The following is a 17571-nucleotide window of genomic DNA, read 5'->3' on the forward strand; positions in this document are numbered from 1 at the left end:
ATACGTAGGTATTGACCACACAACACAGTAACTCACGGATTTATTTTTCGCAGTAAGGAAAAGGTTAACTTGGAACGGTTAATAAAAAAATATACAGCTTAGTTTAAATACAAATGTGAACGACGCCTTCTCTCGATTATTCGACGGAACGCGGTTAATACGTAAAATGAAATGCTTATAAAAATAGCAAACATTTGGAACTTTCAAAGTTATATATGTATATATATTGGGTTATTAACATGTCACTATTGTGAAATAAAACAGAGTTGCAGAAAATTAGTTGTTGTTCGTGAGTCTTAGGCGAACGTTACACGGTCGCACATTTCCGATCCGACGGTCAATAAATATATATACCGTATCGCGATCCATCAATATGACATACTAGACGTCAATAGTTTATTGATTATGTAACCTTCGCCTTTCGTATTATATAGATTACGTTAACAATTAGAAAAAATGTATTTTGTTAGTATAGAAAGTTAGCGTTAGGCGTTAAGTTAGCCTCGTGCGCCAGACGTTAGCGTCGCCTCGGCTCGCTCGCGGCTAACTCGGGCGGCGCTCGGCGTTCGTTCGCGGTTTGTTTGCGGGCGTCGGGCGGCGGGCGGCGGGCGACGGGCGACGGGGGGCGTCTCGGAGCCTCCGATCGAACGGACGGGCATGGGGGCGCGGGCGGGGCCGTAGGGCCGACGGAGCCATGGTGGCCGCGGGGGCGCTTCAGTGGGACCCGTGGAGCTACGGCTGCGCGGCCCACGAGCCCGTCTATCTCAACTGCTTCCTGCCCACCGGAGTCTACGTCCCTTTGGTTGCGCCCCGTCACGCCACGCTCAGGGACGTCAAAGAGGTTTGTTCTCCCCTTTCTTCTATACTGCTTCCGAGGTGACAGAATCTAACGATTTTTATATTGTCTGTAAATTGCTCTCTATCAATTTATTTTACGTATGTGTATTTCCGTTTCGTTCGAATTCATTCAAAATGCAATAAAATCGTAACAATATCGAATCTCTCATATCGGAAGTCTATGAACTATGAAGCGATATGAAAGATGCGACATCTGTCTGGATTTTGGACTGTTAAAACTATAATTAAGTTAGGTTTGGGTTTCAACGGAAAATGTATGTTTCGCAACTGGTGAAAATATAACTTCATTCAAAAATACATATTCACTGTAACCTACTATTCAACATTCGTCATTTTTTTCTCAACCAATTAGTGCAAAAAATCAATTAATTGCTTGTGAAATATTATTATTATATTGAGGGCTTATTTATTTTGTCATTTTAGCTATGAAACAACAAATACAAAAACATAACATGAACTTCACAAACATTTCCTTTCCAACATTTCTTTAGGTCAACGAACGAATTCTGTTAATTTCAGTCATATATGTATATAGTAGACACCGCCTAATGTTTTTCAAAGATGTAAAAGCATTTTATTGTTGAGGAAAAGCGTCTCATTTTCTCGCACTTCGAAACCAAATAAACGCGAATAAAGGCTCATGGATTTTGAAACGGCACTAGTCACTTTATTGAGGTATATTGAGAGAAAAAGCGACTACCTTTGTTGCTCAATAATCGAAATAATGATAAGTATGGAAAAGTTGAAATCATATCATTTTACTAGCACCTGCCAGATAAATTATATTTTCACTGAATTGACTTATTTTAAAAAATATTTTCGAGATAGATTCGAGACTTGTTTTTTTAGATTTTTATTGAGGGATAACCTGAGAACTTCTAGTTTAGAATCTGGGACATTGTTTCTACTTTTTCCAAATGAAGGAGGGGGGGAGCAAAAGTTGGCCAGTCGATGTTCGTTTTTTTTAAGATATCGATTTCATTCAAATTCATACCATCATTCGAAATAACATACACTTTTCTTGCCGAATTTAGGACATCACTGAATTATGACGATTTTTCTCAACAATGAATGAAATGATTTCATTATCCATATAAATTTGATAAAAATCGACTTTACCCGCATCTTTTTAATTAAATTAAAATACATTTTATGTTGGCGCAACAGTCAGAGAATAGTTCTCTGGGTCTATTTTATCCAAAAAAAATATTTATTGCTTTGTTAATACATTTTTTATTTATTTATATACAATTAGAAATGACATTTTTTAAATAGATTCGTTATAGATAGTATTCATGGGGTGTTCACTATGCTGATCAATGCTCATTTGCTTCTAACCTGTTTAACCACTTTATGACTAAATATTTTTTAAAAGTTGTCCAAAATTTTCTTTTATCTAAATACTTAATGTACAACAGAATAATATTTTTTTTAAACATTTATTCGTAAAAACATGGTTTTTTTATAATGCCCCATCTGTTCCAAATCTGCGATGACTGATCTAAAAACAAATAGAAGACGTTTGTTATTCTGCAATATTACATTCATTTATTCAAAAAACGCCTTTTCTGAGTAAATGCAGTGCTGGAAATCATAGAAACTTTCGAAATATCTTTTGTAGAAATTTTCCAGAAGTCCCTTTCAAGGCCTCGGTCAAACTCTTATGGATTTCATCAATGGTGTTAAAATGTTTTCCCTTCAACGCCAACAGAAATCATAGGGTGACTGAGCACTGCGATGCCTTTATTGCCCAATAATTCTTACTTAACTCTAATTCATAAAATATAAAGCTAAAATGCATTGTTTATTTCTCTCGTATTGAAAAAATCAATGAGATTCTCTGGCATACCTTAAAACCAGGGCTGTGGAGTCGGAGTCGGAGTTGGAGTCGTGGAGTCGTGGTGTTTTGGCCGGAGTTGGAGTCGGAGTCGGAGTCGTGAAAAATGAGCGACTCCAAGCATTTTTTTAAATTATGAAATTTATGAATTTTTAATTGCGTAATAATGAATGTGTATATGAATATTAAACATGTAGAAAAACACCAAAAATACCTGATAAAATTAAACTTTTTTGACTCGGAGTCGAAGTCGGAGTCGGAGCGGAGTCGTGTTGTTGGTAAATATCGGAATCGGAGTCGGAGTCGTGTATTTTTTTAACGACTCCACAGCCCTGCTTAAAACGGCGGTAAACCGTAATAAATCACAATTTTCAAGTGTCGCAATATTTATAATTTTATTGATGGAATATTTTTATATACCCTTTGGATTTATTTATTTTTTAACTAAAGAACTTTAGACATGATGATTCTCAAAATAAAACAATGTACATAACATTTATTTTTTTCTTGTTATAATAAATTATATTAATGATGTTTGCTTTTATAGTTACTTGTAATAATTACCTAAAAAGATTTATGGGGGTGTTCGAGGTCCACATAGATCGCTTCATGTTCATAAACGACATAAAATTTAATATTAAAATCCCACACAAATGCAACCCCTCCCCCATGGTGTTACGCCGAGCGGAATCCCGCATGTGCGGAACTCGTCCTTGAACAGTTCATATGAGCGTTTATCAGAAAAGTAAATTCCCCATGACAGTTTCATTTTCAATGAAAATATAATTGTATATAAATATATAAAATGTGTTAGTAAATGAAAAAATATTTTTTTAGAATAAACTTGCCCCGTGATGAACAGGAAAGTACCAAATATTTTCCTTACGATAAAATATGTATATTGCTTTTCGTCCTCCATGATAAGGAACGAAATAATATTTACAAAAAATAACTCACTAAAGATAATTCACATAAAATATATACCAGTAATAATAGTTCAAAATAAAAATCAAATCTCAGTTAAAATTGTATCAACAGCCTGGTCATAATTATATTTTTCAGAGTCAGACTAGATATCAAATGGTTAGAATAAAAATAGCATATAATAGCAAAATAAAATTTAAGACAATCAGAATTAAAAAATAGGATGATCATTTGAATTGAAAAAAAGTATTATAATATTTTTTATAAAATTAATTATTTATTTTTGAAATACCTTGTAAAATATTTTACTCACACTTAAACTTTGGCCAGAACCGTGAACACCCCATGAATAACTCTCAACGACTCTGCAATGAAATCTATTTAATAGATAGATTAGAAATTTTTTTTTTTAGATTTTCTTCGAAGGATAACCCGAGAATTTCTGAATTAGAATCAAATAAATCATATAGCTTTTTCCACGGGGGGGGGGGGGTAGGGGGGGGGGCAAAAGTTGACCGGTCAGATGTGTTTTTTTAATATTTATAGCATTCGGTCAGGAGGATAAAAATATAGGACGTTCATTTATATTATAAAAAATATTATAACATTTATTAATATGAATGAGGAATAAATTACTTACTTCAGAAATATCATATATTTGACATTAACATTTAACATTGCAAAATATAAGTTTGTCAATATTAATTTGTTCTCCCAAAGAATATAAATTTTTATATTTAAAAAAAAGGTTACAGGAAGGTTTTTAAGTCTGAGTTCAATACAAGTTGACAATTCGTAAAATCGCAGGAATCGCAATTCAAATTATGAGCTATTTTGAGACGAAAATACATGTTTGTATATCTGAATTTGTAATTCTAAAATGATAAATTTTTCATCTGCAGGACCTATGGGAGCTGGCGGCGAAGCTGCCCCTTTACGGGATGCTCCACGACATGTCCTTTTACGCCTTCCAATATATCAACTCGTTGGCATTGGTGGAGGACGTCGAGGACGAAAATAAAAGACTATTGGACTTAAAGCCGATCTGCTGCGTCCTCAAAGTCATCAAGAAGAGGATCCGCGACGTGGACGAAAAGTCCAACGCCGAAATAAGCAGACTCATCGGCAAAAGTAACAAACTAAACGACTTTTTCTCTTCGTTAAATATGCTGACGCTTTTGTATCGTTGCAGATCTACAAGACTTTGAATCGTTGAAAATCGCCGAAGTGAACGATTTTCGCGCTAAGATGCGCCATCTCGCCGAAGACATGGCTGCGTCACGAAAGAACGTCAGCTGGACGGATAGACTCTTGTATCAATTTCCGCCGCGGCTGGCCAACTCGCCCGATTTGCCACAGACTCTAGCAAATCGGCTGCGGAACAATAATTTTGTATTAGTAACCAAGTTTCAAAAAATCGAGGTAATTCTGCAATAGACGATTAGATCTTAACAAAAAAATAGTATAAGAATTTTTTGTTCTGTAAAAAGTTTTGTTTACCATTTTTTGACATTGATGCTATTTCCGATTCGTACATTTTCTCTCGCCTATGTAGCACTTTGAATTTTCATCAATGTCATATTTATTTGAATGTAATCAGTCTTTTTGCCACAATACTATTGTTAAGGAATGTTGTGTACAATAATTTCAAATGTATGACTCACAGATCAAAGGGCATTACATTTGTACGAAAATGGTAAACAGGAAAGAATTTAAATCTAATTGCTCATACTGAAAACATTGCTATTTTTATGAATTGTACCATAATCTTACAAATAAGGAAAAAGCATACAATATCAATCATGCACTAATTTGACTATTATACATTTTGTATGACGGTTATTAAAAAAATTCTCAAAATAAAATATTAGAGCCATAACCTTCCGTATATTTGTTATTCTCTAAAGCTTTCTTTAATTTTAACCGCTCTTGTCTCAGAGTTGTGGTAAGTCTTGTTATGGTCACAAATAATATTTAAAATATCCAATCGTCCCTTGAATGTGTTTTCGGAATCTAACTGAAAGACCTTATTGCATTACATATACTCCCGTAGTGTACTAAGCTAGAGGCTAAATATCAAATAGATTATTCAATGTGTTTATTTTTGTCATAGACGAGCTTCACGTTTAACGTCGCATACACACTGACTCCCCAATTACTGTTAAAAGTGATCCTCTCAAAGAGGGCCAACGCCATGAACACGTACGGCGAGCTGCCCTCGGACTTTATATTGAAAGTGTGCGGCCGGGAAGAGTATCTCTTCGGGGAGCATCCCTTAGTTCAATTTTTATACATACAAGAAACGTTATCTAGAGACGGAGTGCCTACAGTCGTGACGATGCCTATCAACAGTGTGCCGAGTATGAATCATTTCAAGCAAAGCAGCAATCGAGAGTGCTATGATTAATTCAATGTATACGTCACATTTTCAGTTGACCGAGAAAACATCTACCACCTTCCCCCGGATCACAAGATGCGGCCGTGCTTCTCCACGTTGACTCTGCGTAAGAAGGACAAGACTGAATCCTCGTGGAACATTACAAAACAGTACTCGTGTATGATAATGGGAATCCATAGGTTAAACATTGACACTAATAAAGCTGTTGAGGTGCTCTTTTTTATATTTCTCATTGATTCAATACTTGTATAGTATTGTAATATATTTTATGATAATTCTTTAGATCGGAGTTCAAGCAGGGTTGTACCATGGCGGAAAGTCGCTCTGTGAAACTCAGAGGACTAAGGAGAAGTCGAGCAATGTGGAGATCGAGTGGGAGGAAAGGCTCACTTTTCCTTTAGATGTATCGAATATACCAAGAATGGCTCGAATATGCTTCGTCGTTTATGAGGTCAGCAAAACGGCAAAGGGACTCAAGAGCAGGCGGATGAAAGACTCGAATAGAGTAAGTTTATTATATAGATATCACGGAAAAGTATCTTAATGATCCAAACCCATAATTATACATATTTGCCATTTATCATTTGGTTCGAGTGTTTTGATCTATTGATTTATAAAAAAGATATGTTCTCATTACTGTTTTGTTATAGTAAGCACTTTATAAAAGTCTTTTTTTAGTTATTTTAGCATTATAATCTATTTCATATTTCATTTCACTTGGAAAAATTTAGTCAAGAAACAGATAATTTATAACAATATTATTTGATTTGTTGTTTTGGTAATGGTCGATTAGTGACAGGCCAACGCTACGTTTGCACACATACACTGAAGCAATTCAGTACACATGCGAAAGTCATGTTAACACTAGTGACTTTTGAATTAAAATAAATTAAAAACAAATTCATCAAATGTTTTGACTTGTTTTGATTGGTACATATGTTAAAATTATTTTATCTGTGGATCGCATAAGATCAAAATTAAAATCATAAAATTTGTTTTATTTCTAACTTAAATAAATATTTACAAAGAAACTCAATATAAATATAAAATTCTGGTTTTGAGAATTAATTGAAGAAAGGCATTGATTTTGTTCGGTAATGTTTATTATATGGCTCCACGAGCTTCACTCAAATTTAACAGTTTCGAAACGTCTATTTGATGTTCAAACTTAACCTAAACGAATATAATAACGATATAATGCAGAGAGCAGAGAGTTATTCATGGGGTGTTCACTGTTCTGACCGACGCTCACTCGCTACCGCTCGTTCGGGCCTAACCTGCTTAAATACGTTTAAATAAGTTAGTTGTGAATGAGCGTTGGTCAGAATAGTGAACACCCCATGAACACAACAAAACAGGTTCTTGCAGGAATTGTACGGTTTCTGTTTCGGTAGGATGAACACATTCATTTTCAATGAAAATAGATATATAAAAAAGTAAATAAATATTTTCTTAGAATTAATCTGACCCCCCCCCCCCCCAATAACAGCAAAGTACCGAAAAATTATTTTTTTTTTAGTTTCAAAATATTCAGTTGTAAATAAAAAAAATTAAACTAGAAATAAACAAATCTTACGATTTTAATTTTATTTTTTTGCTGCCTACGGATTGAAAACTACTGATAAAATAATTTTAACATATGTACCAATACAGGTCAAAACATTGACGAATTTTTGTTTTTTATTCAAAAAACTGTCAGTCGGTTAAGATGATTTTTGCGCATATGACAAATTGTTTTATTATAAGGATGCCCGTAAACGTGTGGAAGCCCTGTGATGGTCCGTCACTAATCAACCAGTACCGTTGTTTTATATTGGCTTGTTTTATTTCTTTGAAACTATTGTATATATAACTTGCATTTTCTTCCAGGAATTGTACATAAATCCGCTTGCTTGGGTCAACACATCCGTGTTTGATTACAAGAACCAGCTGAAAACAGACAGTATGTCGTTGTACATGTGGAAGTACACCGAGGACATACTCAGCGAGGAGATTCTCAACCCCCTCGGTACCGTTGTGTTGAACCCCGATATCGAACAATGTCCGGCGCTCATGATCAACTGTTCTAAGTGAGCATCTATCCTTAAACTCGTACAATTCCAGTTTGAGATCGTTCACTAGCAATAATTTTCTTTTTCAGTTATGAAGAAAAGAAAGCAATATTGTATCCATCGGATGAAGTGATATTAAAATATGCGGAGGAGCACAAAGATTGCAATTTTCAGACTTTTAGCAATGTAAATTCCGAGGTTGACAACTCGCTCGAACATCTCACCAAGATGAAGCAAATGGCCGAGAGGGACGATCTTCACGAGCAGGACAGAAAGAAATTATGGGCATTGAGGTGTGTTTCTGTTTCGTTTAATGTAATATTCAACTTGTTATTGACTGCTGTGTATTTTAGGGAACTCTTTCGCACGCAGTATCCGACACTGCTGTCCAAGCTTCTGCAGTGCGTCGAGTGGAACATGAAAGACGAAGTATCCGGAGCTATCGCTCTGGTGAACGATTGGCCTATGCTTTCTCCGGCGTACGCCCTAGAACTTTTAGATTACGCTTACGCCGACAAGCACGTCAGAAGATTTGCCGTGTCGTGTTTGCGGAATATTAGGTGTGTTTAAGTGTAGATAAGTGCTTAATAATAATTTTGTAAAATATGTACGAACAGGATCATAGATTTCATAAGGCGCAGAGTAATATGCAAAATACTTTAGTAACTGAAGTATTCTGTATTTAGACTTTTTGCACTTTCAATATAGAGAACAGAAAACCATCTGCAGATTTATCGCCCGTGTTGATCGCGTTTTATTACTTGTGTCAACTGAACCTTTTGACTGATGTCAGTCTAAAATAATATTAATTTTTTGTCTGAGCTTGATTTAATTCCGCATCGTGAAACTCACCAAAACTGCCTTATTTTTCTCTGGTATATATACGAGTATTGTAGTTTTTGTAAATGCAAACAATAATGTTGACGATCATAAATATGTTGACAAACATACTCCGATGAATGCATATAATTCTAACGAAAATTGATTCAATCTACTGCATGTTTATTCAGTAATCAATGAGATAGTCCCAGATTTTTATTTTTTAATATTATTTTCTCAATGTCTTGAGGATATTGGTTTTAGTGATTTAATAACTTCATTCATTATATTCCACTTCCGAATCTATATCATCCAAAACTTCTGTCTTTTATATGTTCGTGCATTTCAAATTTGGAATCGCTATCATATTCATCTTTATCAAATTTATTCCTGCTATTATTTCTTTCTTCTAAAAATGCGGTTGTTTGCTAATATATAGCATTAAAGAAAACGCCACTATCATGTGAACCAAAACCCTGACTCAACACTAATACATTTGACTGTATTACTTAATCGACACTTTAATTTTTTGTAAGTATATAATGAAGAAATACTTAAAATATATAAGAATATTTTAAACCAACATATTTATAGCAATATTCACATAATCAGATTATATGTACACTCAGTGTACATCACAGGAACGAAAGGTTAAGATTTTTTTTGTTATGTAATACTGCGAGTATATGTTTTAAGTCACTCGAGATAAAAATAATATAATTTTCAAATATTGTTATTGTTTGTAAATCATTACTCTTTCTCTTCAATAGTGATGAAGATCTATCGCTGTATTTGCTCCAGCTTGTGCAGGCCCTGAAACACGAAACCTATTTCATGTGCGACTTAGTCGAATTCCTGCTTAAAAGAGCGCTTGCGAATAGGAAAATAGGACATTTTTTATTTTGGTATCTAAGGCAAGTTATCTATCCCTAAAAATACACATAATTATAATATTATGAATAACATGACATAATTTTATCAGATCTGAAATGCAAGTAGCTTCCGTATCGGTCAGATTCGGCCTGATCTTGGAAGCTTACTGCCGCGGCAGTGAAGAACATGTCGTTTCCTTGTTCAGACAGATGAACGCGTTGGAGATGCTCATCGGTAAGATTTACCGAGCTATGATAGCTTTATCGCGGTTGACTCGATTTATATCATACATTCAAACCATTTTAGTTGCGAGCGAAAGCGTGTGCAATAGAAGAGACATCCAGAAGGCTAGGTCTATGCTATTCGAATATCTAAATGACACTCACAGTCAAGAAGTGTTGTCAAACGTTACGAGTACTTTGGATCCGAGTGTGCATTGCAGGCGAATCAAGTGAGTGCTTTTAATTTGTTGTCTATAAGATATTGGAGAATTTTTGTAATGTGATTGTGAATTTCAGGGGTGAGAAATGTCGCGTGATGGACAGCAAAATGCGACCGCTTTGGTTAGTATTCGAGAATCAGGATACATATGGAAGTGATATTTCTATAATATTGAAAGTCGGAGACGATCTCAGGCAAGATATGCTGATGCTGCAGATGATCAAGATCATGGACCGATTGTGGAAGAGCGAAGGTTACGATTTTCGGTAAGTGATTTTAAAATTATTTTATTCCACTATATCTGTTATGGCCACATTTTTTGTAAGCTTAATTATTACCTAATCAGAATTAAAATCAACTTTGGGTCAGAAAAAAAATCAAATTTCGGTCAGAATTTTGTTAACAGCATGGTCAGAATAAAAATATAGGACGAACATGTGATTTTAAAAAATATTATAACATTTATAAATATAAATGGACAATAAATTATTTGTTTTAGAAATATCTTATAAAATATCACGCTCGCACCTAAACTGTTGGACAGGTTAGGTACAAACGAGCGTTGGTTAGAACAGTGAACACCCCATGAATAACTTTCAACAAATTTATTTAATTGTATGTAAGACGCGAAGGTATTCAGAGTGACAAACAAAGCGGGAATCACGATAGAGCTGCGGTGAAGAGCATGCTTGACTTGTATTGATATATGACAATGTTGCACACCCAACCAAATAAGTTGGCCCTAAAACACCCTAATAATGACCATGTATTGTTATGCTGACAGATCATATATATATAAATACTGTCTGAAAAAAAATATTCTGACCGATGTATATACGAGCCATATTTAAGACTGATTCAGGTATTAGCCTCAAACAAATACAAAGCTCCATATCAATTATAAATGTTAAAAAGCAATTTTTAACCCTTTAAACCCTTTTAAGGTGCATCATTTGATGATATTTTTTAATAATTATTAAAGATTATTGTATTATACTTGCTCATGATTCAGTAAATCAAGTATTTTATTTTTATTTAAAGAAAGAGATACAGACGCGTGAATAGAAAGAACAGGTGACTCACTAAAAGTCGCTAGCGTTTAAAGGGTTAATTGATTATTTTTCCTGTATTAACAATTTTTTTATAAAAAATTACCGGTAAAATAAATTGCTGTCAATAAATAATTGAATTAGTTGCAATATTATTTTTTGTTTTCACTAAAATCGAGTAAACATTCTCCAACAAATAATTGACGTTGTTTCAATAACTATTTTTTCTAATCTACAGAATAAAATATATTTTATTAAAACTTGCTGATGGAAAATTTATATTTAACTTATTACAAATAATAAAAAATAAATAATTATCACATCTGTTGCATATGCCATAAACAAACCAATTACAATTAGGATTAGTGATTTGATCGGTCGTCTTTATAATGCCAGAAAAAAATACTCAGTTTTATTGTCTTGACAGATTGTTTTTTTGATAGCGAGTAAAATAAAAGCCTTTAATATCTTTTATCACTATAACTGTTCACATGTACTACAATTAAACAGCGAAAACCAATACATATGTGCATCCTTTGCCGTTCCACTCCACATAGGTTCCTGTTTTGAGAAGTACCATTCATTATTGAACAATTAAAACGTTTATTTTTTCTTACGATTATTTTTGAGATCTGCAAATGTCATACTGGTAATAGTGTTCCCTCTAGAATGTTAGTGCTTCAAAATCACCACTTGTTCATCCCCAAAGAGAGTTAGCATAATATTTCTTAGATTAGATTAGATTAGATGAAAAAAATGAGTTTTTATTTCCGGCTTGTGTTTGTGTACTAAAGTTTTATTTCTGGTAACAATTCTTCAGCATTCAAATACTGCAAAGAAAAAGTGTAGTCTCTAAACAAAGTATTTTATATCGTTCGCTTTGCTCCAATGCTTGTCATCGAATCGAACTAACCTTCACATAGTACCTTGTGGCTTATATGTACACAGGGGTCAAAATTTTTACTAATTATCACTCCCAGATATATAGCATGTGGCACAAACTTGATACGATTTTCAATGTCCTTTTGTTGGAGTTTTCATTTTTAAATGCTGCGAGCATATTTTCAGAGTCCTATTCCTGCTCCATTTCCTTAACCGCTTACACCTATGAACATACAAAAAATATCTGTAACTCATAAAAGTGTTTTATAATTTCTCAGCATTGTAAAAAAAATCCTTGACACACACCACATGTATTTCATTCTCAATTGCGAGTTTTTTCCTGAATGATGAGAAATTACTCACCAATTTATTTTGAGACTTCGTTATGGCTGGGATTCGTTATCCGTTGGGATTTTGTCTATGTCTTTATTTCGGTTTGTGTAATGTAGGATTTTTTTACTTGTTCTAAGATTTATCATACAAAAAAAACTTGAGTATTATTTTTTTTATGAAAGTTTATTACCCCTGAACATTGTAAATAATAATAAAAAAATACTTAGTATTTGATGAAATAAAATATGCACTTACAAAAAGTATTTTTGGTACACTAACAGATTGATAACAGCAAAAGAAAACAAAATCATGCCCAATAAGATCATAAAGCGCTAGCAGGTAGGAGCTCAATAAATCACCAAAGAGCAATCCACAGCATCAGCCCAAATAGACAAACCCTTTGAAAGGACGTACTTGCGTCAATGACAACCCAATTTTTACTGAAATAAGATCCGACAATATTTTTCGCTTTTTAAGTTTATCTATTATTCTCAGCCACCATGTGTAATCAAATGCAGAATACTTGCTAGATAATTTTCTAGTCCACTCGTACACTTGCTGGAGTCATACACGCATCACCATACTAAACTTTTATTCGCGATGAATTTTTTCGACTACTTTTTTTTATTTTTTCGGCCATCGATTAACCTAATGATATTACAATTAAATATGTATTTATTTTTTGTAGCATGAATCCATATGGTTGCATATCCATGGACTATCGCATCGGTATGATCGAAGTTGTCCTCAATGCCGAGACAATCGCTAATATTCAGAAGGAAAAGGGAATTTTCTCAGCAACGTCGCCTTTTAAGAAAGGTTCACTGCTTAGTTGGCTCCGTGATCACAATCCATCGGAGGAAGCTCTAAATAAAGCGATCGAGGAGTTCACTCTGAGCTGCGCGGGATATTGCGTCGCCACTTATGTCTTAGGAGTCGCCGACAGGCATTCCGATAATATTATGGTAAAGAAGACTGGTCAGGTATGTGCGATTAATATAAATGTTATTTATATCAAGGTATAGTGTTTAACCTTGATTTTCATATTTTTTATATAGTTGTTTCACATAGACTTTGGGCATATTTTGGGTCATTTTAAAGAGAAGTTTGGATTCCGACGAGAAAGAGTTCCATTTGTTTTGACCCACGATTTCGTTAACGTTATCAACAAAGGACAGAAGGACGCTAAGAAGGAAGCTTTAGAATTTCAGATTTTTCAGCGGAATTGCGAAACTGTTAGTATTCATAAATCGATTAGTTCATCAGCGAGGACTTTGTTAATTAATATTTGCTTTTATAGGCATTTATGATATTGAGAAAGCACGGGTATTTGTTTCTCTCGCTGTTCGCCATGATGATATCCACGGGTCTTCCTGAACTGAATTCGGAGAATGATCTGGCGTATCTTAGAGAGACACTGGTGAGTTTCGTTCTTTGATTATTGCCAGTGATCTTGGATTATTCATCAGTGTGAATCTACTGCTGTTTCAGGTCCTGGATCTGTCCGACCAAGAGGCTCAGTTGCATTTCCGCTCAAAATTCGACGAAGCCTTAAGTAACTCTTGGAAGACTTCACTCAATTGGGCTTCACACAACATGGCTAAGAATAACAAACAGTGATATTTGCTTGCTGTTAAGTATTATTGAGAACGTAATCATTTAATTTTCGTTGATATATATGTATAAATAAGCTTATTAACCGAATTTAAATGTTTTATATATACAATAAAAAAAAGTTTCATGAGTGCTTCTGTTTTAACTTAAATAAGCAATTTATGCTTGTAGTTTTAATTTATACACCTATCAGAATATACACACGTAAACATGTGTATTACAAAGTACGTATAAAACAATTTAAGATAAATTTGTTTTCTCTGTCCTTGTCCAGCAGCTTTCTTGTGCGTTAGCTGTGGACCATATATATATATTTATTAAAAGTTTTGTTACATTTTATTCGCAATTATTTTTTATTGTTCGCGATGTAGAGAACATTTTTAGGTGCTGAATCAAATGATGTTCGCAACTTGTACAAAAAAATGTAACAAAACTTTTTAACAAACATATATATATCTGGGACAAAAAAATAATTAATATATATATATATATATATATTTATTTAAAAAATGTTGTTTATATAATAAATATGATATGAAAAAGCTCATTGTATTTGTATATTTATTTGTGTTTTGTGAACATGGATCGGTCTCCGTGTGTTAGGTTTGGCTATGATATATATATGTATATGTAAAAGAAAATATATATACTTCTCTCTCTCTCTCTCTCTCTCTCTCTAACTCTTTCGAGGAATAAGTCTTTATCTTGTATGATGTGATTTAATCAGGAAAATGCGTCCGCTGGAACGGATGCATGTGTTTATATATATATATATATATATATATATATATATATATATATATATATATATATATATATATATATATATATATATATATATATATATATATATATATATATATATATATACACACACAACAACACACACATATATGTATATATTAAGGGTTTGCGAGTATATACTATTATTTAAAAAACAGTTGTCATTGTGAATGTGACTTACAGCTATAGTGTTCCTGTCATGATCACGGCTTGCAAATTACTTTCAAACTGTGATCATGTCAGGAACATTGCTGCCGAAACGTAAACTCAAAATAAGTCATAATTGCAATAAAACTCTTTTTTAAATATGTGTATTTATTAAGTGTTTCGATATATTCGAATATACCGACTATGGAAGGTTTGGAGATTTACAAAGGTACGTGCAAAGACTTCAGCTTTCTTCTTGAATCAATTTTAAAAATTGAATCGTGTTGATTACACATGAAATAATTATACTTGCACAGCTTGTAATGCCTCCAGGCCGTCTTTTATACATAGTCATTGTCTGAGAAAGACTATTTGATTATATATATATATATATATATTTTTTTTGTATTTAGGTATATTATTTAATTTTTTTATTTTAGTGTCTTTTATATATGAAAACGTAAGACTTTCCCATCCGATCAGTTCTTTAGCAATGATTATGTGTGTTTACTTATTCATTTAATTTTGTTACAGTATGTATTATACATAAATTGTCTTTTTTTTTTGTTAGTTTTGTACATAAGATCAGTGTCCAAAGGTGTGTTTATATTATATAATTTATTAAACTCTAATCACTCTCATTTTTTTATTATTTGATGTAAATATTGTATACGTTTATAAGTTGAACTTTATACTACATAATGTGAATCATTGATGCATATATAAAATATAAAAATGATGAAACGTTTTTAAAGCTTGTGTTATTTACGATTGCTGTGTAATTTTTTTGTGTGAACCGGCGGAAAACTGAGCTACGAGAGAGTTACGCACATAACTTTAGCGATATATAAAAATATATTATACACATATTGATATTTGCACTGTTTTTTAAAAACGTAAAAATTTGTTGTTTATAAAATGATTGAAAACGTGAGTGAAATTTGTATAGTGAAAAAAGTGGAACGGACGAATATTAAATAATGTATTTGAGAATATTTAAAGAGGGTTGATTTTTTTTGTGAGTAGCAAAATATATTTGTATATAGTTATTCTTTTAATATTGTTAATAAACACATTTAATAAATAAATAAAAAATACTATTACTTTATAATTTAAAGTTTTAATTTTTTAATGATTCGAAGCTTCATATCAGTGCTTCTCGCAATGAATAAACACAGTTTATTGAGTTACTGAGTTTCCTTATAATATTATATTAGACTGAGTTACATCAATGGATATTGTAAAAAACTGTGTTAGGATCTCATTTAATAAGGTCTACCGATTTGTTTTGATTGATATGTTCATTCGCTATCTATTGATGTTTTTAGGTATTGTTCGAATGCATCACTCAAATTTAATTACTTGCATATGAAATGTCTGATTGAATTGCATTTCATATACAAAGACCCGCAATACATATTCGCTTCGCAATCGCTATACAGTTGTTGAAAATATTGAACCTGATTATTATTATTATTTCACACTTACAGTTATAGTGTCAATTTATAATTAAACTGCGTATTACGCATGTGACTGAATGGGAAAAATATAATACATATTTGTAAAATAATTATATTAGAACAAAAAAAATATTTAATGTTACAATAATTTTTAAGGAACAATGTTATTATAATTTATTTAAACACATACGCTTTTCTTGGTATTTTTTAACATTATAATTGAAAAATGTGCACAGACAGATTATGAAACATGAGCCTTTTGCTGTGTTCATAGTTGTTAAGTTTTCGCAAAAATTAAAGCAAAAGAATTACTAAATCAATATAGACTTTACTTTTTTTTAGATAGATACATAGGCAAAATGCCAGAGGTAACTATAAAGATGTGCCTTAAAATCTAAGACAAACAAGGACATCTATATCTTTAAAAACTATGCCCTAAAAATGTATTGTCTATTTATATATATATATATTCCAAAAGCATTAGCTACTCAAAAATGTGATATGACCAACTATGCGTTATAATTTCTGCCATGTTTGATTGAGACGAAGAAACATTTATGTTACTTCGTCTTTAAATATAAACAGCATATAACAATCCTGCGCCATGAGAATTAATTGCTTTATTACCCGATTCGTTCTGCAGCTTTCTCGCTAGATAACAATCATGTGTCTTCTTATACTGTGGACATTTTAATTATTGCGTGTTATTAAAAATACACACAAACTATGACTTTGAGTCATTGAACAATTTGAAAAGAAACCTTTTCCGTAACTAATCATTTGATAACAGACACGTATCTTTTTTTCTATGAACCCTTTACTTGTTAAAGGTACTATTAGAAAATACACACAAACATTGGATAACGCCACTAAAAAACAATTTAAAAATAATATTTTTTATGACTTTATATTTGACATCATTCAGATATATTTTTAATTTTCTGGACCATTTAATTATTAAATATGCTTACAAGATATACACATGTATACATAATTGAGCCGTTGTCAAAAAATTTAAAAATTAATCACTTATTACCTTGACCTTTTAAATATTGTATGTGCTATTAGAACTTACATACTGAATTTGAAAATTAAACTTTTC

At 32.6% G+C, this 17571-nt stretch overlaps 1 protein-coding gene across 1 annotated transcript; it reads left to right on the forward strand.

Moving 5' to 3' along the window:
• The first annotated feature begins 282 nt into the window (after nt 1-282).
• Nucleotides 283-14140, forward strand: Pi3K92E (phosphatidylinositol 3-kinase 92E). The gene is made up of 17 exons (XM_088182468.1): nt 283-841; nt 4522-4750; nt 4812-5041; nt 5733-5979; nt 6052-6227; nt 6301-6522; nt 7887-8086; nt 8158-8361; nt 8422-8628; nt 9658-9801; nt 9870-9994; nt 10067-10211; nt 10279-10467; nt 13154-13448; nt 13524-13700; nt 13766-13885; nt 13957-14140. Exons 1-17 carry the CDS (start codon nt 695-697, stop codon nt 14083-14085), a joined length of 3186 nt encoding a protein of 1061 aa, XP_088038594.1. The 5' UTR covers nt 283-694; the 3' UTR covers nt 14086-14140.
• Nucleotides 14141-17571: the final 3431 nt, after the last annotated feature.

The sequence above is a fragment of the Plectrocnemia conspersa genome, unplaced genomic scaffold (assembly GCF_051122295.1).
Source record: "Plectrocnemia conspersa isolate PC_06_02 unplaced genomic scaffold, ASM5112229v1 ptg000003l, whole genome shotgun sequence".
Taxonomy (NCBI): Eukaryota; Metazoa; Arthropoda; class Insecta; order Trichoptera; family Polycentropodidae; genus Plectrocnemia; species Plectrocnemia conspersa.

Excerpts from the sequence above, each read along its gene's own strand:
- Pi3K92E (XM_088182468.1), top strand. The coding sequence starts at position 695 with ATGGTGGCCGCGGGGGCGCTTCAGTGGGACCCGTGGAGCTACGGCTGC. Across the intron at positions 9,802-9,869 it reads TTTTTATTTTGGTATCTAAG|ATCTGAAATGCAAGTAGCTT; the intron begins GCAAGTTATCTA and ends TAATTTTATCAG. Across the intron at positions 13,886-13,956 it reads CGTATCTTAGAGAGACACTG|GTCCTGGATCTGTCCGACCA; the intron begins GTGAGTTTCGTT and ends CTGCTGTTTCAG.